The 23,921-nt window shown below is 41.8% G+C and overlaps 1 protein-coding gene across 4 annotated transcripts in view; it reads left to right on the top strand.

Moving 5' to 3' along the window:
- The window catches only part of dock9b (dedicator of cytokinesis 9b), a 62,827-nt gene that overhangs the window by 29,956 nt on the left and 8,950 nt on the right, over positions 1-23,921 (top strand). For all 4 annotated transcript variants that reach the window (XM_040141894.1, XM_040141895.1, XM_040141896.1 and 1 more), the window contains exons 5-42: positions 1,021-1,090; positions 1,838-1,933; positions 3,319-3,453; positions 3,648-3,822; positions 4,195-4,250; positions 5,147-5,221; positions 5,381-5,521; positions 6,217-6,564; positions 6,671-6,753; positions 7,612-7,734; positions 7,839-7,918; positions 8,007-8,194; positions 8,838-8,903; positions 10,217-10,309; positions 10,654-10,765; positions 10,963-11,081; positions 12,315-12,401; positions 12,526-12,615; positions 12,766-12,881; positions 13,133-13,202; positions 13,314-13,439; positions 14,556-14,627; positions 14,724-14,870; positions 14,978-15,061; positions 15,189-15,300; positions 15,453-15,631; positions 15,875-15,982; positions 16,225-16,333; positions 16,639-16,766; positions 18,477-18,591; positions 18,693-18,759; positions 19,524-19,571; positions 20,056-20,192; positions 21,099-21,214; positions 21,326-21,463; positions 21,691-21,873; positions 22,063-22,176; positions 23,694-23,909. In XM_040141894.1, the coding sequence (XP_039997828.1) occupies positions 1,021-1,090; positions 1,838-1,933; positions 3,319-3,453; positions 3,648-3,822; positions 4,195-4,250; positions 5,147-5,221; positions 5,381-5,521; positions 6,217-6,564; positions 6,671-6,753; positions 7,612-7,734; positions 7,839-7,918; positions 8,007-8,194; positions 8,838-8,903; positions 10,217-10,309; positions 10,654-10,765; positions 10,963-11,081; positions 12,315-12,401; positions 12,526-12,615; positions 12,766-12,881; positions 13,133-13,202; positions 13,314-13,439; positions 14,556-14,627; positions 14,724-14,870; positions 14,978-15,061; positions 15,189-15,300; positions 15,453-15,631; positions 15,875-15,982; positions 16,225-16,333; positions 16,639-16,766; positions 18,477-18,591; positions 18,693-18,759; positions 19,524-19,571; positions 20,056-20,192; positions 21,099-21,214; positions 21,326-21,463; positions 21,691-21,873; positions 22,063-22,176; positions 23,694-23,909 (4,522 nt within the window). The remainder of the gene's footprint in view (positions 1-1,020; positions 1,091-1,837; positions 1,934-3,318; positions 3,454-3,647; positions 3,823-4,194; positions 4,251-5,146; positions 5,222-5,380; positions 5,522-6,216; positions 6,565-6,670; positions 6,754-7,611; positions 7,735-7,838; positions 7,919-8,006; positions 8,195-8,837; positions 8,904-10,216; positions 10,310-10,653; positions 10,766-10,962; positions 11,082-12,314; positions 12,402-12,525; positions 12,616-12,765; positions 12,882-13,132; positions 13,203-13,313; positions 13,440-14,555; positions 14,628-14,723; positions 14,871-14,977; positions 15,062-15,188; positions 15,301-15,452; positions 15,632-15,874; positions 15,983-16,224; positions 16,334-16,638; positions 16,767-18,476; positions 18,592-18,692; positions 18,760-19,523; positions 19,572-20,055; positions 20,193-21,098; positions 21,215-21,325; positions 21,464-21,690; positions 21,874-22,062; positions 22,177-23,693; positions 23,910-23,921) is intronic.

Genomic DNA, 23,921 nt, shown 5'->3' with positions numbered 1-23,921 from the left:
GCAATAACAATAGAAGGCTTCCTATGTTTTCTACCAAGGATAAGCAGAGCTATTCTGGGACTAGAGTTAAATTGATCATTAAAACATAAAGGAAATCCCACAATGTATTATGTTTCCTAGGTCGAGCCAGTTTCCTTAAGGACAGGAATGTGCTTTACAGATGTTGGATGTCATGTTTAACACATTGCAGAATAGAAACTAGACAAGCCCTGGCCTTGGCCTTGATACTGTTTTTGCTAGTAGTTCCCCAGAGCAAGCTGGGTCTTTAAAAAGTCAAAAGGCAAATGGTCCATCTGGGGTTTGAGCTGCACATAAGCGAAGCAGCTGCCTTACTTCAGCTAAATCCTGTAAAACTACAAGCATTCCTAAGCAGCCTTGAAATAAATTTAAAAAAAAACCTTTTGCATTTTGCACTTTTTTGTATTCTGAAAAAAAAGAGAATATTTCTTAGAGCCACATAGTCAAGAATTTGCTATGTAATTTCCAGCCCCTCTTACCTTTGAGCCATATATCAAGAATGTTACCAAGTCTGCCTTTTCAAAAGTGTACCATAGCCAAGATCGGCCCAAATCTATCTAACGCAGCTGCAGAAATCCTTGCACATGCTTTCATAACATACAAAACTGATTATTTTGAGTGCACTTGCCTTTGGCCTAACCATGCCAGCAGGTCTCTAGACCTAAATTTGATCATATTACACCTGGGGAATTAGTAGCTCACTTCACTTGGAAAAAAAGAGAGATTATGATTTGATTTTAAAAAATCCAAATTTAGAGTCAGCTCTGAAAGCATGTGTGCGGTGTGTGAATACTAGTCAGCAAGCAAGCGGAGAAGTTGTTATTTCTTTGTATCAATCCTGCTGTTGTATTAACATTCTTACCTGTATGTTTGGGGGGTTGCCTGTATGTGTGTATATGGGTACATGTGAGTTCTCATAGTTGTGTGTCGAATGTTTATATTTTGCTGATGTAACCTATAAAAAAAAAAAACAACTAACTTCTCTTTTACCTTTCCTCTCAGTAAGGTGTTAAGACCTGAGAAACTAGCAGCTCACCTGTTTGAAGTGGATGAAGACGTGGAAAAAGATGAGGTAAGTCCTCTAGTCCCAAGCTTTCCCTACCCTTCATTTAGGAAACCCTGTTTGTCCTACAGTTTTCTCACTGTTCACTTCTGCTCATGTAAAGAACGCAGCTGACCAGTCAGCAAACCCTCGAAGTGTTAATAACAATGATCCTACAAGGGCAATGAGTTCAGCCTTTTCTGTAGGCCTCACTGAGCCCTGTTCAAACCGCGCACCAACACCATTCTTTTAATTCATTGCCCAACGCCGTATTCATTTGTTTAATTTCACTGCCCTTTTTACAAGCCAGCCTCTGGCTGTTTTCTTCAATGTCCTGGGCCCTCACCATTTCCCAGAATAGCCAACGTCTTCATGACATTTGTAAGGCCACATCCCTCCCCAGTAATAACCTCGCTTTGGGCACTGATTTAACTGAGGCCCGGCGACCTTTAATGGACACACCGTCATGGCTGAAGGCCCCTGAGATCAGAGAAGTGGAGCGTTGATCTTAATGTTGATCTTAATGAACAGGGTTCTTCTCAGGACTGAACGGAGAGTCAATGCAAGCCTCTGCTCCCCCTGGCCTTGAGGGCAGTCAGCGAATTTATAAGCTCAAAGCAAAATGTGTAAATTAATGTATGGGCAGGAGGGTGTACATATTTTATCCATGAATGGAAGATAGGAGGACACACAGTATATAGATAGAAATGTTTGTAATTCTCATCTTTCTATGTGATTTTGTGCATTAATGTGTGTCCTCTGCTTTACCCCCTGCAGGACACAGCCTCTCTGGGATCTCAGAAGGGAGGAGTGTCTAAACATGGCTGGCTGTACAAAGGCAACATGAACAGTGCAATCAGTGTCACTATGCGGGTGAGCACAGAAGAGTGAAAGCCCCCACCCCCCATTCTTCTCTTCTTTGACCACTAAAAACAACATAGCCTCTCAAAGTCCCTTTTCGCATTAAATGTTGACTGTTAATGTTGACTGTGTGTTCTCTGTAAAAACACCAACTTAGTTTCTTGAGCATAAAGAAGGATCACAGATTGTTAAAACTTTGAAATAAACATGATCAACATTTAAAGTAGGAAATAACAATTGCCGGTCTTTTTTATCAACAACAGTGTAACTTAAAATCGTATGCTGTGATTCATTATTAAGTGAGAAAGTTCTGTTAACTTGTGATCTGTAATGGTGGAACCATTTCAGAGCTTGACTTGACTGAATGTGCAACCGATCATTTACTTAACTCATCAAATCAAGCATATTAGCACACTTCTTTTTTACTAATTTGAGGAAAGTTACTGTGTGTGTGTGTGTGTGTGTGTGTGTGTGTGTGTGTGTGTGTGTGTGTGTGTGTGTGTGTGTGTGTGTGTGTGTGTATATATATATATATATATATATATATATATATATATATATTTTTCTCTGATCAAAATTAAAACGAAAACCATGATGAAGATGACTTTGCATACCCCTCAAGCTCTCTGTTTCCGGTGTGTTTTGAGCCACAGATTTCAAACCATGATCCACTGATGCATGTTTCACTGTGGCTGTTAACAGTACAACAAAGTGGTGAAAAAATGCTTAGATCTGCTACTTATGTTAAAGTAAAAGTAGCAAGTTGCAGCAATATAGTTGAGTAGAAGAATACAGTAGCATAAAATGGAAATACTCCAATAAAGTACATATACCTCTACTGTACTTTAGCACAGTACTTGAGTGGATGTACTTAGTTACTTTCAACCACTGATAAAAGCTGTAGTGGTTTCTGCTGTAGTGGAATAAGCAATTCAACTGGAAGCTAACAACTCTTGATCTCTAAACTCTAAACTATAACTCCTCAGATGTGGGCTCAACTTAATTTACTACGTTTATCTACCTCAAAGTTTTAAGTTAGCCAAACAAAACATTATCAGTTGACAAGACCAGTAATTTCAAGTTCAATAAAAGGTTTGACTAAACAAGCAACAAGCTAACTGGCTCTAAAGTTAAGCAAACTAAAACAAATTTACAGAGTAAGTCGATTTTGTTATTCTGAGAGCAAACCTCAACTAACCAGTAGCAGCTTATTACATTTTTCTTTCTCCCTTTGCACATAAGGAAATTAAATTAGCCCTTTGCATACGGGAGCCCAAAACTTGACATAAATTTTCATTTCACCCTTGAGCTTTCCCATGCCCCATCTCCACTCCTTGGTATTTTTAGAGAGAAAGGAGCCATTTGGGAAGCTAACGTTCTCTATTTTCATCCTCTAGTCCTTCAAGAGAAGGTACTTCCATCTGGCTCAGCTTGGAGATGGGTCTTACAACCTCAACTTCTACAAAGATGAAAACACCTCCAAAGAACCCAAAGGAACCATCTTCCTTGACTCATGCATGGGAGTTGTTCAGGTAGAGGTTTCAAGAGTCTTTGAAACCATAGAACGCAATGAATTCAGAAAAATTAAAATGTGCATTCTGTAAATTGTTCTTGTAGAAAATGGGCTTCAAAAGGCACCTCTGGAGCTGTAATCTAATTAAGGTGGAATTTAAGAAATGATCAGAATGGACCATATTAAATGAGTGTTTGTATTTGTGTTTTTTAGAACAGCAAAGTGCGGCGGTTTGCCTTTGAGCTTAAGATGCAGGATAAGAGTACATTCCTGCTGGCTGCAGACAGTGAAGTGGAGATGGAGGAGTGGATCGGCACCCTTAACAAGATTCTCCACAGCAGCTTTGAACAGGCCATGCAGGAGAAGAGGAATGGAGACCTGCATGATGGTGTGTTTTTGTGCATTTTTTTTCCATTTCTTTGACATCTTTGTTGCCAGTCTTAGCTGCTCAATTATTTTTGCATGTATTTATTTGCCTGGCATATGTTGTTTGTGTTTGTTTTCATCTGTTTGTCTTCATTCCGTGTGATGCTTGCTGCACCTGCAGGCTCTTCAGTTTGTCTGTTCCCCATGTAATAATTTGTCTCTTCAGTAGGATGTTTCCTCATGGAAATCACTCATGCTTGATAAACAATTTTATTATCAATCGTTCTTTCTTATGTAATTCTCCTTCCCTTTTCATAGAAAGGGAAAGACCAACACATCATTATGTTTTTATATAATTGCTTACGCAAAGGGCTCATGTTAATCTCTCCAACAGATGAGGAGCATGGAAAAACAGACCTCTCTTCTGGAAGTTTTCAAGACAGCTTTCAGGTAGCCTTTTTTTTCCATCTACAGTAACATGTTAAATCGATGCTCAGCACCTACTTTTGACCACAAAACAATTCATAACTCTTCCTATATGGATTAGTTTGTCCACATGCTGAGACGGGGCTCTGGATGTCCAGATGACTCCCCTTGGAAGCAGTGTGAACTGTAACTGGAGCTTTGCTTTTAGCTGAATAGCTAAAGGTCCCCACATTTTCCTGTTGGTGCTAACCAAGCAAACATCTGGTATACTGTGTATGGTCCCAAATCCAGAGGCCAGATGAGGCCAACAGCGGTGCTGAACAGTAGTCCCGCAGTGGAATGTGGCAGTCTGAAAACAAACACTCAAAGTGTAGTCTGTGATTCGCTGTCAAAGTCAATAGTATGGACTAAAAGTTGCTCTAATAAATAATTTATATCAACATTGGATCAAGCGACTATGTGTAATATAAAAGGGGTCACTCGAAGTGAGAAACCCAAAGAGAATGATATCCCAGCTCTGCAGTTCCTCTCAGCTCTACAGAATGGTTTTTCATATCTTTAAGCTAATTATTGTGGTTTTTACGTACTGTTATTTTGATGTTTTGGTTCAGTCTCACCGTATCGTTCGGTCTCATCAGTATTGTATTTGGCTACGGCAGACAGCTGTTTTCAGAGAGAAAGCTCCGATTGACTCACTGTATGCTACCTGCCCAGCACCAGACAGCAGAGAGACGAAGTTAGCAACTAGCTGGCGAACACAGCGGAGCATTTAGCAGCTAAAGAGACAGATATTTTTCTCAGGAGTTGGTTGAGTCTGAGAGAATTAGAGTTTACAATCAATTCCATCCCAATTCTTTTCTGAATTACAACGTATGGTATACAATGATTTTGAATCACATTTTTTGCTTTGTTTTTAACAGACCGCCAGAGACATTGAGTCCAAAATGAGAAGTGAAGCTCGCCTGAAGCTGTTCACTTTGGACCCTTACACACAGGTAATGAAGACAATACCTGACTGCAAAGTTCTGGGCAATCTGTATGAGTGTTGTTTGAATTCTCACTAGCACCACAGTCAGTTTTGCCCCTGTTATTTATCGATTTCAAGACCTAAGTTTTTTGCAATTTAAACCTTCTGACAACATCCATTTCCACAGAAACTGGACTTTTCTGGCATCGAGCCAGACGTGCGGCAGTTTGAAGAGAAGTTTGGGAAGAGAGTCCTGGTCAGCTGCAATGACCTGTCGTTTAACCTGCAGGGCTGTGTTGCAGAGAATGAAGAGGGACCAACAACTAATGTATGTTTCAGTGAAAACCCATCAGTCAAATAGAGTCTGGCCAAATCTGCCAAAAGAGTAGAGTAGTGTTAGTTTATCTATTTTTACCAACCTATTTTTATCGATGTTGACAGATAAAGGCACATGTCAGTTGGATGCACATGTATTTACAAGCATAGGAACATGTTTCCAGTATAACTCCAGGACATGCCCTTTAGCAGATGAGGACGAGGTGTAAATCAGTTAAGAAGATCACGGACAGTTCAGATGGCCCACTTAGCTGGCCCCCATAAAAACTAGTGTTGTTGGCTAAGGGTATGGATGCTACCATGGCAACCAGACTGGGCCTCCCACCATGCATTAGCACCAGTCTGAGAGTTGGTTTCCTGCCGTCACTCTCCAACGTCTCTGTTTCTGTAGAAGGAGTCATCCTCCACACTCAGCCCTCAGCAGGGAAACCACATCTATTTACTCTGGTACACTCACACATACTCACTCACAAATGGGTTTGTGTAATGGACATTCTTAGTGGAAAGAGTGAATGGGACGATGAATTACATCAATGGTACATTTTGACTTGATGGAAAATGAGAAGTGCATATTGAAGGATCAGTATAGTTATACAGCTACTTTCTTTTTTACTCCCCCAACTCTTTCTGTTTGGCTCTCATCTTCAACCACAAAAATATTTCTCTTCCTCTCCTCTTTCATCAAAGGTGGAGCCTTTCTATGTGGCCCTGTCCCTCTTCGACGTCCAGAATAGTAGAAAGATCTCAGCTGACTTCCACGTGGATCTCAACCATCCTTTGGTCCGACAAATGACATCAGGCTCAGGTAGCGGGCAGGATTTGCAAATCAACGGCAGCAAAGGTGATGGTCTCCTGGACGGCCACAGGCTGGCCAGTGGGCTCCCAGAGGGGGCTCTCCAATACCCCAGACAGGGGGTGTTCTCAGTCACATGCCCCCATCCCGAGATCTTCCTAGTGGCCAGGATTGAGAAGGTCCTGCAGGGGGGGATTACTCACTGCACTGAACCCTATATGAAGAGCTCCGACTCGGCAAAGGTATGCACATTTGCAGAGATGATGAGGAAGTGGCTATAAACAACAGTGTGCTTAAGTCATCTGGCTTGATTAATTAGTGAGATGCATACCCTGTTTTCTTGTCTAGATGGCTCAAAAGGTGCTGAAGAATGCTAAAACAGCCTGCAGCAGACTAGGACAGTACAGGATGCCATTTGCATGGGCTGCAAGGTATGAAAAACCATTGTGTATTTCTGTAGTCTTAATTCTTTGTGTCAACTAGCTTTGAAGGAATAGTTTGCCTTTTTTGGGAATATACTCATTTACTCTGAGTTAAATGAGCCGGTTAGCCGAGCTTAGCATGAAGATCAGAAACATGGGGAATCAGCTAGCCTGGCTGTGTTCCAGGGCAACCAAATCAGCCTACCAGTATGTCCAGATCTTACTAATTAAGCCATTATCTCTTGTTTGTTTAATCCGTACACAACAACAATTCGCTATTTTTTTATTATTTCCTAGCTCGAACCTGCTCAAACTCAAGAAATAGTCCAGCACATAACCCCTGTAAAAAATAAATAAATCCCACTCCAGTACAGCAGAGAATGAACCTATCAACTGGTCATCTAGTCCAGTTTACACAGCAATATCACAATATACAGTAGTTTTTGTGATGTATTAACTTAATACTGGTAATGTTAACACCATGCATTCTTGTTATTGCTAATTCAAGATTTAAAATATCCACATATGCCGGCACCCAGTTTGGTTTTGAACTTGAATGAAGGGGCTTCCACCAGCAGACAGTCACTCTTTCCACTGCCGTTGTACCAATAAATAGACTGTTAATTGTGATTTCTGTTTTTGAAGGAAACCGTTAGCTTCTAAGAATTAAGGGAAGTTACTAGCTTGTGTCATGATACCGTATAGTGATTTAAGATGTAAGATTTAATATACTGCATATAAACTGAATGGAAACTGTCAAAGGAAAGGCAGCCTATTTGTAGTCACAAATCTTTAAGCCACTAGTGTAGAAATGAAACCTACTCTTTCTCCAGTAAATTCAAGGGTTTTTTTTTTCTTTCTTTGCAGGCCTGTGTTCAAAGATGCGTCAGGAACTTTGGACAAAAGTGCTCGCTTCTCAGCTCTTTACAGACAGGACAGCAGCAAACTGTCAGATGAGGACATGTTCAAGCTGCTTACCGACTTCAGAAAGTCCGTTTTTTCCCCCTCTCTCTTTTCCCACTTTTTAAGATATCACCATAACCTGATTTGATACATTTTTGTAATTGTTAATTCCATCTCTGTTTTCCCAACAGACCAGAGAAAATGGCCAAACTCCCTGTGCTCTTAGGGAACTTAGATGTAACTATTGACAGTGTGGCCCCGGATGTAACCAGTAAACCCTTCTAAATATTTACAAAATCACTTTTAACCATTTGTTTATAATCACAAGACTTTAAGCTTGAACCCTGTACTGCCCGCAGATTGTGTCACCTCCTCCTACATCCCTGTGCGGAAATTTGAGGGCAATGGGCCTGGCAGCGCTCTCCTGGAGGTGGAGGAGTTTGTACCCTACATCGCTAAGTGCTCCCAACCGTTCACCATCTATAAAAACCACCTCTATGTCTACCCAAAACACCTCAAGTATGATGGGCAGAAATCTTTCGCTAAGGTACATAAAGTAAGGATGCACACCAATGTATACAGAGGCTATATCTTTAATTTTTAGCTTTTCTGATGGTGGTTACATGATCTGCACAATCAATATTTTATCCTTTACTTGCAACTTAAAATATCATTTCAAAACACACAGTGGAGTCCAAAAGTCTGAGACCACATTTCTCAGCCTTTTAGACCCTATTGTATGACTTATGCTTTTTTTGGCAGGCATTCTCTTATCCTCAAAATTTTGTGTTGCTGTTTCGCCTATGGCACAACTGGGAACCGCCTCAAGCTCTTTCAGCCAAGCACCAGAGCTGGATAGAATTATCGTTGCCCAGAGCACCAGCTTCTGATTAATACATTAATAGTGGGATGTTATTTTTTCACTAGGTCAGCTCCATATAGGAACCCAACCTGCCTTCTCTCCTCCATTGGTCTTTTTGCCCTCTTTTATTTTAAATGAGAGCTGGCAATCCTTTTCCCTGATATATTTTCCCTATTTTTATCGAAACTAATGGACATCTGAAATGGACACAGAGAGGTACAGAATTTAAAAGTGTCTGGTTCTAGACCAGTGGGGGATGTCGCGGAACTAGTGACTGCTTTTCCATTATAATCTGCCTTTTTTTTTTCCTTTTGTCTCCCCTGTTCAGGCAAGGAATATCGCTGTTTGCATTGAATTCAAGGATTCTGATGAGGATGAAGCCCGGCCACTGAAGGTGCATTAACGGATCATGTAAAAAATAGTCTGAACAGTTTCATATCAGTTGTTTGCATAGTGCTGAAGCAGAAGTTAAAATGACAAAATTCAAACCAACAGAGGTATTGACTAAATTCAACGTGACATGGACTTGAGTCAGACATTAGTCATGACTCTAATGTCTTGGAAACAGTTTTGGACTTGGAACCCGTTGGTTTTGACTTGGGACTTGTTGGTCTTGACTTTTGATTTGTTGGTCTTGAGTTGTGACTTGACATTTGCCTTGCTGGTCTTAACTGGGACCTTGGACTTTAATTTTGTCCTATTGCTATTGACCTGGGCGTCGGTCTTTACCTTTGCCTTAACTTGGGACTTGACTTTTGACTTGCTGATTTTTGACTTGGGACTTGTTGGTTTTGACTCGTTGGTCTTGACTTGGCACTCGCTGGTCTTGACTTGGAATTTGACTTGGGCAGTCTTTACGTGGGACTTGACTTGGGCCTTGTTGGTCTTGACTTAATACTTGATTTGGGAACTGTTGGTCTTGATTTGGTACTCACTGGTCTAGTATTTGGACTACACCAGTGAGTCCATCTGGTCTTGGAACTTGATTTAGTGACATGTAGGCCCTGACATGGGATATGTTGGTGTTGGGCTTTATAATCAGGACTTGAGACTTACTTGTTACTTCAAAAACAATGGGCCTCATAGAACATTTTCGTATTCTTGTCCTAAAATTCTCTGACTTTTTTTCTGTGAGGCTTGTTCCTAAGAATTTTCCAAGTGGGTTTGGAAAACCTAACTCTAACTGTGCAAACTTATTAGAGGGCCAAAAATAATTTAGAAAATGATAATAGTTCATCCATCAATGACGGGTCATCGCACCAGCACTGTACGGTGACAGAAATAAAGAGGGACTGGTTTAGGCCACGTGAAGGTAGATGCTGAGAAATGTCTTTCTAAAGCGCAGCTGTCCATGAGTAATAATGTGAGGCGGTCAAGGGAATGACAATCATTGAGATATTAGACTAGAGAATATTACAGCGGCTCACAGATTGAGAGAATTTTCCAACAACTACTGAAATGAACAGGCTGCTGGGGTGAAATCTGCCAATAAAAATACTAAAATCTAAAAAAATCTCTCAGTAAATCAGCAAGCCGTGATTATGATGATATTCTGAAGAGAATATTATGATATGATTTTTGTCCCACCTCTGCAAACAAACAACTTGAACCTCATTCACTAAACCACGTTGTGGTGACTATGTTTAAAAACATACACTCGTGTTTTGCTCGTGTTTGATTATCTCCTGTGTTCTGCATCTACTGCAGTGCATCTACGGTCGTCCAGGAAGTCCCCTATTCACGAAGCAGGCGTATGCAGCCATCCTGCACCACCAGCAGAACCCTGAGTTCTACAATGAGGTGATGTTTTTGTTCATGCTACTCATTATCAGAGTGTTATTAGTATACTGGATATTGTAATATTCTTTTTGCGGCTGATTAATGGCTAAAACACATCAGTGGAGAGACACAAATATGCTCTATAACATATGCTCAGAGTCAAAATGTTGTTTTTTTGAAAGCAGTGTGTCTTGAAGTGTGGAGGTACCTCTCACCCCTTCTCTTGTTGTCCTAGCTCAGCTCAACTCTTCATTGAATCCTCACTGGAAATGCCCTGCGGGCATTTTCCACTTTCGTTTTCCTGGACAAAGCTTCCTCTAAGTCAGGGAACCAACCCCTAGAATCTGTGTTTTTCCCACCTTCAGATAAAGATAGAGCTGCCCACCCAGCTGCATGAGAAGCACCACCTGCTCTTCACCTTCTTTCATGTTAGCTGTGATAGCAACAGCAAGAAGAAAGACCTAGTGGAGACTCCAGGTAGGAACTTTTAGTCATCGCTTCTGTGGGCAATAATGTGGACAAAAAACCGTTTGATACAGGCATACTTTTTTTTTTACGAGTATCCCCAGTTGGTGGAGATATTTAAAATTCTGATCATCATGCTAATGCGTCAGCCACGCCATTATTAACACTGCTTTGGAAAACAAGTGACTGGACCTGCTCTTCATCCACAGTGGGCTCAGCTTGGCTGCCACTGCTGAGGGATGGCAGAGTCATCATGAATGACCAGCAGCTGCCTGTGGCTGCCAATCTATCCGCCGGGTACCTGGGCTCCCAGGATGGTGTCACCAAGGTGAACATTATTAACATCGGATATTTTTTTATTTTTTTATTTTTTTTGTATGCAAGTCATTGTTTGCTGCAGTATTCGGTTTGAAGTAAATTCAAGGATTTAAGTGCTTTAGACATCTCAAATTTTTTTCCAAAATAAGATGCAGTTAGTGGTTAATGGATAAAAATCTTATTAACTATGATCAGACTGGGAGCTTATAAAAACCCAAAAGGCTTGCACATCAAATGCTTGCCAATCTGATCAGTATAAAAATATAATCCATTAAAGCTAACAATCAATAGCATGTTACCACTAAGGTCCCTTAGTCTCATTGATGCAGGGCTAATAAGGTTATCGTAAATTTAATGAAAACTGTTGTATAATGTATACAAGAGTGGTTCATCAGATAAGCACTTTGTGCACGATGCTTTCAAATTCAACTGCATCTGTAAGAGGCAGTTTTCTTAAAATGAGCACTTTGGTTTGGTAGGACATCATTCGCAAAAATAAACACACAAAACCATTTTGTATCTGTGGTTTCACTCTTTAAATAATTCAAGATTTCTCTTAAGGCAGCTCATACATTAAATTTTTATTGCAATTGTTCTACAATCTTTGTAACATCAATTTTTTCATTTGAAACTAAACTGTATTCTGCATGAACGTATATTTTTAAGGGCCTTATTTTTTTACTAATCTTTGACTTGTAAAAAAGATTTCATGTATTTAAACGATCTAAAAGTTTAACAACCTGCTGAATGCTGAGTCAACTTACAACAAATAGGTGAGTGTGCATCTAAATGCAGGCCGTGGAGGGTAGATAGGCCTGTTAAGTAGGCCTTTAATTAAAGACAAGATGCAGTACAATGAGGTAGGACTGCATAGAAACCAAGAAGGGAAGGCAGGCAAAAAGGACCCCGCTGGCTCACTAAAGGTGCGATAAGAAACTGGCGAGAACAGTTGACAAGAACAACACTTGGCATTTGTGTTGCAGAGCCAGGAGGACAAAAGTGTGAGTTGTTGCCTTTTTTTCACAAGAACTCTGTTCTACAAAGCCTTTTTGTGTTTGTCTTGCAAATGGCAAAAATTATAAATAGTGAACCAGTTGTATGTGGAAAATAATTTAAATATTTAATGTATTATCATGTTGTATATGCATTGGCATTTTATACATGCAGGTTTTCTTATTCATCGGTCCAGTGCAGCTTGTATTCAGTATCCAGTACAGTGATTATTGCCCGCTTGTTATTGCAGCACTCTGGCTCAGAGCTGAAATGGGTAGATGGAGGAAAACCCCTGTTCAAAGTCTCAACTCATCTTGTGTCCACAGTTTACACTCAGGTATATACACACACATCCATTTAATTATGTCCATATACCTCATGTCATCGCAGGATGTTCCGGCTAAACGCCATCAAAATCAAATAAAAGAGAAATATGAATTGGAATAACGTGTTTTCTTTAGGACCAGCACTTGCACAACTTCTTCAATCACTGTCAAAGCATGGAGGTGTCAGAACAGGCTTCAGAGGGGGAGCTGGTCAAATACCTGAAGGTATGCAGAGCTCCATTTATTTCCAATGCCCCAAAGAAAATGGAACACACCCTTTTTCTTCATGCTCCATCAAATACAATCTTTCGTCTGACATCCAGCTTTTTTTTTTTTTTTTTTTTTTTTTCCTTACTTCCACCCTTCCACCCCAAGAGTCTCCATGCAATGGAGGGTCATGTGATGGTCAACTTTCTGCCCACCATCCTCAACCAGCTGTTCTGTGTCCTAACCAGAGCCACACACGAGGATGTGGCTGTCAACGTGACCAGGCAAGCCACGTGCACGCGTGCGCACACGCGCGCACACACACACACACACGTATGAATTGCCCAGTTTCCGGCTTTAAAGCTCTGTAGGAAGAGTTTAAATGAGGTGGCAGTGCCTTAAAGTTAATAAAGGTTTATCTATATGTCTATATTTCATTTGTTCCCTCTAGCAAGCCTCACATCCTCCTTTCTTATTCTTTTATATCTTAATGTTATTGTTTTAATGTTATCTGTTTATCTTTCTTCCTCCTCAGGGTGATGGTTCATGTTGTAGCACAGTGCCATGAAGAGGGACTTGAGCATTACCTGAGGTCTTATGTCAAGGTGCAGTCTTTTTTTTAAAATTATATTTAGGCTGACGATATCCAGACATGTGTTTTCAGTAAAAATTAAGATGATATAATAAGGGTTTTTTTCCTCCCTCTTTACCCTCAGTTCGTGTTTAAGCCAGAGCCTTATTCATCCACCAATGTAAAAACGGTTCACGAGGAGCTGGCTAAAGCCATGACAGCCATACTCAAGCCATCTACCGACTTCCTAACTAGCAACAAGCTGCTGAAGGTAACCTACATACAGAGCTATTCTGCCTTCCAAAGGCAGAGAGCAGTAGGTAGAGAAACTGAGAAATGGGTTGAAAGTTTTCAGGCTGGCTGACAAACAGGTGGAAAAGCTGTAATGTCTTCATCCTGTGCTTTTTACTTTAGGCAGATTATCTTCTCCTCCCAAAAACCATTACAGACCGTTTATTCAGCGGGTTCCGGAAGTTGCAAAGTGCTGCATGTAGATGAACCAGGATTAAAACATTTGAAAACAGTAAAAATAAGAGTAATAACAAAACAGATAACACGTGTTAGCACATACATATAGCACATACATGACCTAAAAAATGCAGGTACGGCACTCAGCACTACGGCTTTTGGACAGTTTTCAGCAAAAGCAATTAAAATCGTAGTCTCTAAATATCAACAATAATAATAATAATAACAATAATAATAATAATAATCATGACTTCACCAGTTCTGCAAATCTAAGATCTCTATGCAGGAAGCTCATAGGAATGAAATCAAATTTTCTCTGTTTTGCTATGTGTCTGTCCACCCGCTTTTAATATCTATATATGTACAATTTACTACATTTAAAGGTAGTTTTACCAGACCAGAGAAGATGAATTCCATCAGTCAGTGGCACTGATTATTATAACTGCTACACTGTTAAGCTAGCTAATTACCTTTTGGCAGGACTAGTTCAGCAGTTTTTTCTGTTTTCACTACCATGGACTTAGCTGCCTACTACCTGGCCTTACCAAGATGTCAGTTCGTCAAATTGGATTTTTTACAATTACAGATAACAGCTTGGAAAAAGTCCGTTTCTAAATAATACATTTATAGATATATAATACATTTACATTTCTATGCTTAGCATTTTATATGATTATAACAGTAAAGTTTTTTACGAAATATGTAGCTACTGCTTTTTGCCTTTATATGGCAGTGTTGCTCTTTTTTGGCTTTCTCATTTGTTGTCCCATCCCACACAGAACAATGATACATTTTCCTACACAATGTCTGTTGAGCACTAAAGCAGAGCTTAACTGAATTTTTTTAGCATGTTGTAACTTAACCCTCACACATTTAGTGTGACAGTTTTTCTTTCGCTGACTTTGTGTTTGTGTTGCAGCACTCATGGTACTTCTTTGAAGCTCTGGCGAAATCAGTGGCTCATTATCTCATGGAGAGTGGAAAGGTCAAGGTAGGCCTTGTTTTAGTCCTCTCCTCTTTTCTTTAAACCCCTTTCCTCCGAGCCTTAATCGCCTCCCCCTTCTCTCTTTGTTTCCCTTTTGTCCAGCTCTCTAGGAACCAGCGTTTTTCTGCATCCTTCTACCATGCAGTGGAGACTCTGGTCAACATGCTGATGCCACAAATCACCCAGAAATACAAAGACAACCTGGACGCAGCTTGTAATGCCAACCACAGCCTGGCAGTTTTCATCAAGGTTGGCACTCCTGCCACACCTGCAATGCGGCATTGTCATTTCATAATCAGATGAGTTGGAGTTTGAGTTGGAGTTTGATGGGTTTGTATTTTTCCCTCTTCACCCAGCGCTGCTTCACCTTCATGGACAGAGGCTTCATATTCAAGCAGATCAACAACTACATGAACTGCTTTGTGCCTGGAGACCCCAAGGTTATAAGACCCTGCTGCTACCTTTTCTTTAATGGGTTTTACCCACGTTATTAAACATGAAGTTGAAGCTAATTCAAAGCCATATAAAAGCCTCCCTAAAAGGTATTTTCTCTTGTATTCCTCCCAGACGTTGTATGAGTTCAAGTTTGAGTTCCTGCGGGTTGTTTGCAACCATGAGCATTATGTTCCTCTTAATCTGCCCATGCCCTTTGGAAAAGGCAGAATACAGAGGTTCCAAGGTAAAAAAAAAAACAAAAACAAAAGACAAACATCATTTTCATCTAAATAGAGTGCAATTGATATCATGCTTGTCCTCTCCATCCTGTTCTGTTGGACGGCTTCATATCTTTTAACTTTTAAGTTATCTCTTCCGATCGATTGCCTGCTGCAGATCTCCAGCTGGACTACTCTCTGACTGATGACTTCTGTCGAGACCATTTCCTGGTGGGGCTGCTGCTCAGGGAGGTTGGGGGGGCCCTTCAGGAGTTCCGAGAGATCCGTCAGATCGCCATCCAGGTGCTCAAGGGGCTGATGATCAAACACACATTCGACGACCGCTATGCTGCGAAAGTGAGTTCGACAGCTCTCGACCACCTTACCTGCACTTTGAATACCCCGTTTTTGGGGGTTTTTTTTCAAAGATTGAGTCAGGTGTCATATACATTGGGGAAAAAAAAACCCCCTTTGGTACAGCGTAGGCCTCTATTTGGCACCACCCAACTCTCAGAGCCTCCTAAATTTCTTACCAGCTGGACTTCTGTCAGAATTTGTGCGACTTCGCGATTCATGACCACCTTCTGTATGTCATTCCAGAGCCAGCAGTCCAGACTTGCCACCCTTTACCTACCTCTGTTTGGCCTGCTCCAGGAGAATGTCCACAGACTGGACGTCAAGGAGTCAGCGCCCCTCAGCAACCACAATGTAAGCCTGACACCCAGTGGTAGGAGAGTGAATAGCAGCTTTTGTCTCCAAATCCCAGCAAATGCCAGACCTCCTCTCTCTCCTAAACATTCATTTTGAGCTGGGTTAATGACAACTCAACAAGTCCCTCGCTTGAACGTTTCCAAAGCAATTTTAGTGTTTCATCCCGAGCTGAAAGCATGCTTTTATTGTGTTTTCACAATCAACGCTCTCTAATGCTTCCCTGCTTTCTGTCCAAGAAGGCGAGGGAGGACTCTCTGGTGCCAAACTCCATGGTGACTCATCAGAAACCCGGGAGCTGCATAGAGAGTGCTCTCCACAAAGATGTGTTTGGGGTCATCTCTGGAACAGGTGACTCCTTCCTCCACATTATCAATGATAAGCACATAGTCCCAACTAATACAGCTGAAATTCTCTGGTAAAATCTTAGTAATGAGCAAAAGATGTACTGTCTTTGAGAGTGCAAGCCAAGGCTTATTTAAATTTACAGAAGATGCACCACACGCCTGTTTTTCACCAGAAATGATTGTTTTTTTGTTTTGTTTTTTTGTGGCGGCAACACGCTCTTCCCCGTGTTAACTTGTACACTGCAGATTCATCCCATCTCCTGACAGACAACAAACTTGTATTTTTTTTTGTGTGCTCTATCCCTGCAGCGTCCCCTCACAGCTCCACTCCCAATGTCAGCTCAGTTCACCACGCAGACTCCCGAGGCTCCCTCGTCTCCACCGACTCCGGAAACAGCCTGGACAAGAGCAGTGACAAGACCAATTCCCTGGAGAAGGTACGTGGATGCATGAAAGATCCGTTGAGTGACTACTTCCTTTGCAATAATTTGGGGTTTTCTGGTTTTTATTCATCCTAACATTTGGACAATGTGCACTGTGTCAAAAACGTCCCTGCAGCATAATAATTCAGAGATTGAAAATACAAAAGAGGGAGATTTTTCCCCTGACAGACACATTTGTGGGGGATTGAGGTGGAGGTTGGTTGTTACCCTTCAAGGTTTTTCACCTCTTTCCAAAACGGCACTACGAAAGGACAGTTCCACTTAGCTTAGGTTTGTCTGTCCATATGAACAGTGGAACATGTTTTTCTTGCTGTAATAATTACTAATGTTCATAAAGGCCATTTAAAGATTTCCTTCCTAATGTGATTCCAACAAGTCGACAGTCCTTGCTCTGTCTGAAAATGTATTCCAAAGTTTACTCGAAGCCAGCATGAGGCTTCAAAGCTAGTTGGCTATCTTCTGTCCAACATTTCATGCGCCCTTTCCCATTGGAGGTGTTGTAAAATTTATTTCCTTTATCTGTCCTACTGCTATCAGTTCTACATTTGCAGTATTAGTGATAACGACATACTTAAAAAGGTCAGCTGCTGTTTCAAAGGGCTGGACTTGCTGCTTGGTTTTCAGTTTTAATGTATTGAAGGAACTATGTTTTTGTCCCTATTTGTGTATACATTATCCATGTATTTATTTACATACATATTGCATATTGCACTTCTTCATCAGTTTATAAAGGTGAATGAAATTTGCTCTTCAGGTCAAGAGGTTAAGCAGCGTACCGATTACTTTCATGTTAACTGTATTATCTGCACCCTTGGACGCCCGTGCTTCTCCTCCCAACCCCCTTCCTCCAGAGCTCCCACACCCCTTCTCCTTGCTCTGTATTGTCCCAACTCCACCAAAAGGAGAGATTTACTCGGAGGCACTCAGTCAACGTGCCCCCTCTCCCCTTGGACCCCGAGGGCCGAGTCCCACCTCTGAGCTGCGCGACCAAGCGGGTCACCATGGACTTCTCGCTCCTCACGGTGCCCCGGCCTGACCCGCCGCGCGACAGCGATAATGACAGGCACGCTGCAGGCCAGAGTGCGGATGGAAGTCATGAGGAAAACATACCTATACAAGTATTCTGTTTGACCTTTGTGACCTCTCCTCCAGCAGCTTTTGGCCAGAATTGTACAGCAAAAGTCCAGCAAACTGTAATTTGTTTCAGTAAACCAGATTTGATGCTTGTTGTCTCTGTAAATTCCACTGTAGAGACCGAAACAATGAGAACTCTGTGGTTTGCACATATCTGTACAATATGTCCAAAATCCTCCCAACAGTCTCCTCTGCTGCGTGTCCCACACGGGGGAGTGTCTGTGTGCTGTTACGGATGCAGAGGTTGAACTGACCTCGTAGCCTTCTTCACTCATTCCCTCGGATGCTATAATGTAGCCGTAAATGTATTTCTTCAAACCTCCAATTGATGTTGCTATCTCAAAGCACAGAACTGCTTCTGCAACTGTTACTTTTTTTTCACGCTTGTGTACTTTTCCCCTCCAAGGAAAACACTTTACATTTCTCATCTCTGAAATTTGGCCTGACTGAGTGATGTTCTTTATCTCTTTGAAGTTTTGACTTTTTCTGCAACGCCGGCGTCTGATAACCAGCACTTTTTCTCTCCCATTTTTTTTCTCCGTCTCTCTGCGCTTCCTTCCTCTGCGTCAGAACCAGTGTGCGTCGGCTCTGGGCAGCACTGTGCTGCGCTGCGACAAACTGGACCGGGAAGAGATCAAAAACCTGCTCATGTGCTTTCTGCATATTCTCAAGAGCATGTCAGAGGGTAGGAGAGTCTGTTGTGCTTGATTTTGACACAAGTTAATATTAACAACATGCCTAGAGTAAATCTATTCTTACTATTTCTTTCAATTTTGTCACTCTCAGAGGCCCTTTTTGCTTACTGGAACAAAGCAGCTTCCTCAGAACTAATGGACTTCTTTACATTAATAGAGTAAGTACAGAACTAGACAACCTCTTTATGATTTCATGCATGTGTGATTGAGAGTAAGACTTGGGTGCAATCACAATTGGGAATAATTAGTAGCAATTGTTTCAAGCAAGTTTGTATTTCCCCAGATGGGTCATTAAAATGCTTAAAACGACAAGAAAATGTAACAGAACAGTACAAAACTCAAAACTCCATAGGAAAATACACACCAAACAACACAGAATACACACTGACACAATAAAGCACTTTCTTCTATCATTTATGGCTTTGCAAAACACAACCTCAGCAACTTCCACCAAGTTGGGAGGTTTACAAGAGACAGATTAAAAACAAAGAATGGTCAAAATTGAAAAAGCCGGGGGCTGAGATATCAATCTCCAAAAGCACCCAATCCTGCAATTTTCATAATGTAACTGCATATTGTCTTTCATTGGATTTTTTTATTTGATATTTGGAGTTCTCCGAGAACTCCCGTCAGAGGCACAGAGGACATTATACAACAGTTTGACGAGTAAACTGACCTGTCCTAAAATCCTCCGTCCTTTGTAGAAAACAGGAGACTCACACTATTTGTTCTACCGATAGAACGTGGTCCCAGACTATTAGAATTCACTGACTTTGTTTCTCTTTGCCACTGCACGTCTTTGCCGGACGTAGGAGCTCGTGTCAAATAAAGTAAACGCAGCCGGAGAATTTGACTTGAACGCAGGGTGTTGGTTGCAGTACTGGTCTCTCACTGAGCTCCACTGGTTGTGTTTGTCCCGCAGAGTCTGCCTCCATCAGTTCAGATACATGGGGAAGAGATTCATCGCCAGGTAGCGTACACGTTGCGCCGTTCAAGGAAATGGATGATGTCACATACTGCTATTCTGAATTTGCTCCTGAACTGAAACCAATAATGTTTTATCATCTGTGCACCAATACGACTTACACCTGAGCACAGACATACAAACATAACTTCTTACTCCTTTTAACCCCTTTTTCTTACACTGCTGGCAAGTTGTTTTGTGGCTAATGTCCCGGCCCCAGGCCCCTCTTGCAGGGGTAAGAGATTGCTGTCTTTTTTCTTACATTTCTTAATTAAGTGCATGATGCTGCCATTTGTCTTCATTAGCAAAGTTTTAAAACCCCATTACATTCTAGCAAATGATGAATCTGCCGTATTTTTATTTACTGCTAATTCCTGCATCTCATTCTTTTTGTGCCTCTGTGTCTATGTATTAACCTTGCTGTCTTGTGGCAACAGTGTAACTGACATCCAAACTCACCAGGGAATGATGTCTCTCTTCCCCCCGACAGGAGCCAGGAGGGGACAGGGCCTGTGGCTCCGGACAGGAAGTCTCTGACTCTGCCTGTGTCTCGTAACAGGGCAGGGATCCTGCACGCCCGCCTACAGCAGCTGGGAACTCTGGAGAATGCTCACACCTTCAACAACAGTAAGCCCCTCCGGCCTTAACTTTACGGATGACTTTTGTAGGACAAATAGTAGCGACATAAAAGAATACCATAGTCGCACTTGAAAAGATAATGTGCTCCAAACAGATGCAGACAGCCGTGCAGTAATATTATATTTTCCTCTCTTGCACATTTTGCATAATTTGACACACAGATATCATACACACATGGCTACAATCAGTGGAAGTCACTCTTTAGAGTGGTGGCAGTGGTAAACATCCACAAATCCTTTTAGAAATCATAGTCAAAAGACGCCCCTTACAACTTCAGATCCAATCTAGACCTTCTCTTCGGTATCGAAGTAATCCAGGGGTCACTGTCCGCACAGTGCGAACAGGAAGCGTTAGCAGCCACAGCACCGGGACTTCTCATGATGCAGATTTTCAAAAATGTGAACAAATGAGCAAACTTTTCGCTACCTTTCACCAGAATTGTTGGGCAGTGCAGGAAGAAGCTGACTGATGGACCTCCTCCCATCATATACACAACCTTCCCTTTTTCCCTTTTAAATCTTTTAATCGTTTTTTAAAATATGAGGTAATATTCACATCATTCCATCGAACATTAACAAACCAGTTTTAGCTGAATAAAATTGTGTTAACCTGGAAAAATTAGTACCTCCGGGCTCTGGGCATCAGTTTTTCCTGGGCATTTTGCTGACCTCTATTGGCAGCCAGTGATAGTAGCGATAAAGATCACTGAACATACAGTTTCTCCTTCCATAAATGACTATATAAGCACTTGGCAAATAATCCTTAAGTCACTCACACTTATCAAAAAAGCAACCAAACCCAGTATATCATGTGCTGTGTTTCTGCCAGTCGTATTTATTACTCCAATAAAATGATATCTCTAACAGTGACCTTTTGCCTGTGCTTTTTGTGCAGTGTACTCTCATACAGAAGCAGATGTGAGCAGCCAGTGCCTGCTGGAGGCCAATGTGTCCACAGAGGTCTGTCTGACTGTACTGGACACACTGAGCACCTTCATCATGGGATTCAAGGTATTAGCCGAGGCAGTCTGTTCATAAGAACTATACTAAACCACAACCCATGACACGTGTGTCTTAATGGCTTCCTGGTTTGTCGGTCCCAACATTCTCCCATGTCCACAGACCCAGCTCAACTCGGACCTGGGTCACAACCCCCTGATGAAGAAAGTGTTCCAGGTACATCTGTGCTTCCTGCAGATCCCTCAGTCCGAGGCCGCCCTCAAACAGGTCTTCATCTCACTCAGGACCTTCATCTACAAGGTGAAAATGTTTCCCTTTCTCGGTTCACTGTCTATTGTCCCACGTCCGCTTGTGAAATGTCACTTTTTCAGGCAGGTGATCAGACTTGAGGGGTGGCTAGGGAAGTTAGAAAAACAGTTTTCTTGATAGCTCCATTTTCTTTTTGAATATCCCCCTCTTTACATGTCCCAAAACCTAGTTTCCATTTGCCTTGCGTGACATCCTGTCTCTCCCCACGTGTCCTCCAGTTCCCCTGTACCTTCTTTGACGGCCGGGCCGACATGTGTGCCTCTCTGTGCTACGAAATCCTCAAGTGCTGTAACTCCAAGCTGAGCTCCATCCGCGGCGATGCCGCCCATCTTCTCTACTTCCTCATGAAAAGCAACTTTGACTACACAGGCCGCAAGTCTTTTGTACGAACACACCTGCAGGTACGTGTTCCTGACTGTGTCTGTGCCACTTAAAAGTTACAAATCCAGCATCCAGTTTTTTTTTTTTTTGTTGTTTTTTTCTTTTTCTTTTTCTTTTCTGTAAGCACATGCAGCGTATTTTCTTGTGTGCCCTAAGTCATTGCATTACTATGGTATTGAGTTGTTTGTTCTGCCCCACGATTCACCCAGGTGGTCATTGCTGTCAGTCAGCTGATTGCTGATGTCATCGGCATCGGGGGGACCCGTTTCCAGCAGTCCCTTTCTATCATCAACAACTGCGCCAACAGTGACAAGAGCATCAAGGTGAGGGGTGGATGCTGCCTCACAAGCAGTGTGGCAATCCTCGACCTTCTTCTCTGTTTTTAACTTTATATTGCCTGCATCGACTCAACACACAACAGAGCAACGAGAAATAATGTTTTTTAAACACATTCAATTGAAGAAAGGAGAAAAAGGTAGGTTGCAGCTATAACAACAAGACTATTATCATATTCTTGCTAGTAACAACCAAATCCTTAATATATAATTTAAATTAACACCCAGTATATTCTCATCTCCTTTGGAGATATATGAGTGAAGTCGCCAAACCAAGCTGCAGAATGAAGTCAGAAGAATTATTAAATCTTGACATATGAGGAGGATGTTTAAAATTCAACAGTCCAGGTTCAGGACCAGGTTTATTGTAGGACAATACATTGGACCTACATTAGTCCTACATTAGTAGTAACAACTTGGTCTGATCTAAGTTCTCCTCTTGTAGCTAACCTGAAATGCTGGTGGAATTTCAGCAAAACAGTCTTTAAATTTGCGTGATTGAAGTCGCCAGCGATCGATGAAAAATCCGTCGAGGTCCTGCTGCTTGTGGAGAGCTGATGCTGCGGTGCGGCTCCACCAGCGGAGGACAGTCTTTGGACACAGCCATAGTTTTCGTGCGCCAATACCTCGTGGCTATAAAGACACAGTCCACCACCACGAGCCCCGGCGGATGGCGTTTGATTCCCCGTCGTTTCGGCAGCCCATCCAGCTCAATGTTGCTGTGTAGCCACGTTTCAGTTAAAACAGAGATAGTGACGTCCGCATGTGCCGCTATGGCAACATTTTGAACATTTTGCCCTTCCATTCAAATTCCTTACATGCTGGGATTTTTGTTAGCCTACGTCCAGTTTCCAAGGTTTTGCCATATTCATTTCCAATTCCTGTTTTTCTTTGATAACCAAACTATTGTCATGGGCTTCATGTTGTAGGACTTTGTGTCCTACATGACATTATACCCCTAGTTCAGAAGGCCTTTTAGGCGCAGTATGTTCTCCCACTTTTTGTGTTTCTGAAGATAATGTTTCTGAAGAGAATTCAGTTATTTGAAAAGTTGTTCAAAGGATTTCAGAACTTTCAAATTTCAAACACTTGCTCTCTGTAGCTGAGCCCTTGTTAATTTGTTTCTTGAAATCCAAATCCACAATAGGAGGCACAAATTCTGGATTTGTTGTTATTTTACTTACCATACTTGTCTCTTTAATCCATTCATTACTGATTGGAATTTTCTTCTGTTCACATTGAGTCTTACATGGAAGAGGTACCTTCAGAGATGAATTCTGTTTCAATTCCTACCCACAAGAGAGTGTATATTTATTATCCAGGTGGCCATGCTCCTCAGTTGTGTGGCCCAGAAATAGGTTTTTAATTCAGGTTCATTCAAACCTGCCTTCTGTTTTGGGCATACAAGTTTTTCACACTTAATCCTGTCTTTTTTATTTTGCCATAGAAGTGTAAATCTTCACGAAGGCACGAAGGCCCTGACTTGTTGCTATTGCACTTTCCAGCACACAGCGTTTCCGTCGGACGTGAAGGACCTGACAAAGCGCATCAGGACAGTGCTGATGGCCACAGAGCAGATGAAGGAGCACGAGAACGACCCGGAGATGCTGGTGGACCTCCAGTACAGCTTGGCCAAGTCCTACACCAGCACGCCCGAGCTCCGCAAGACCTGGCTGGACAGCATGGCGCGCATCCACAACAAGAATGGGGATCTTTCGGAGGTATTTTTTTAA

This window comes from Xiphias gladius, chromosome 13 (assembly GCF_016859285.1).
Source record: "Xiphias gladius isolate SHS-SW01 ecotype Sanya breed wild chromosome 13, ASM1685928v1, whole genome shotgun sequence".
NCBI classification, from domain to species: Eukaryota; Metazoa; Chordata; class Actinopteri; order Istiophoriformes; family Xiphiidae; genus Xiphias; species Xiphias gladius.
The sequence above is the reverse complement of the archived record's forward strand: the minus strand, read 5'-3'. Positions and strand labels throughout refer to the sequence as shown.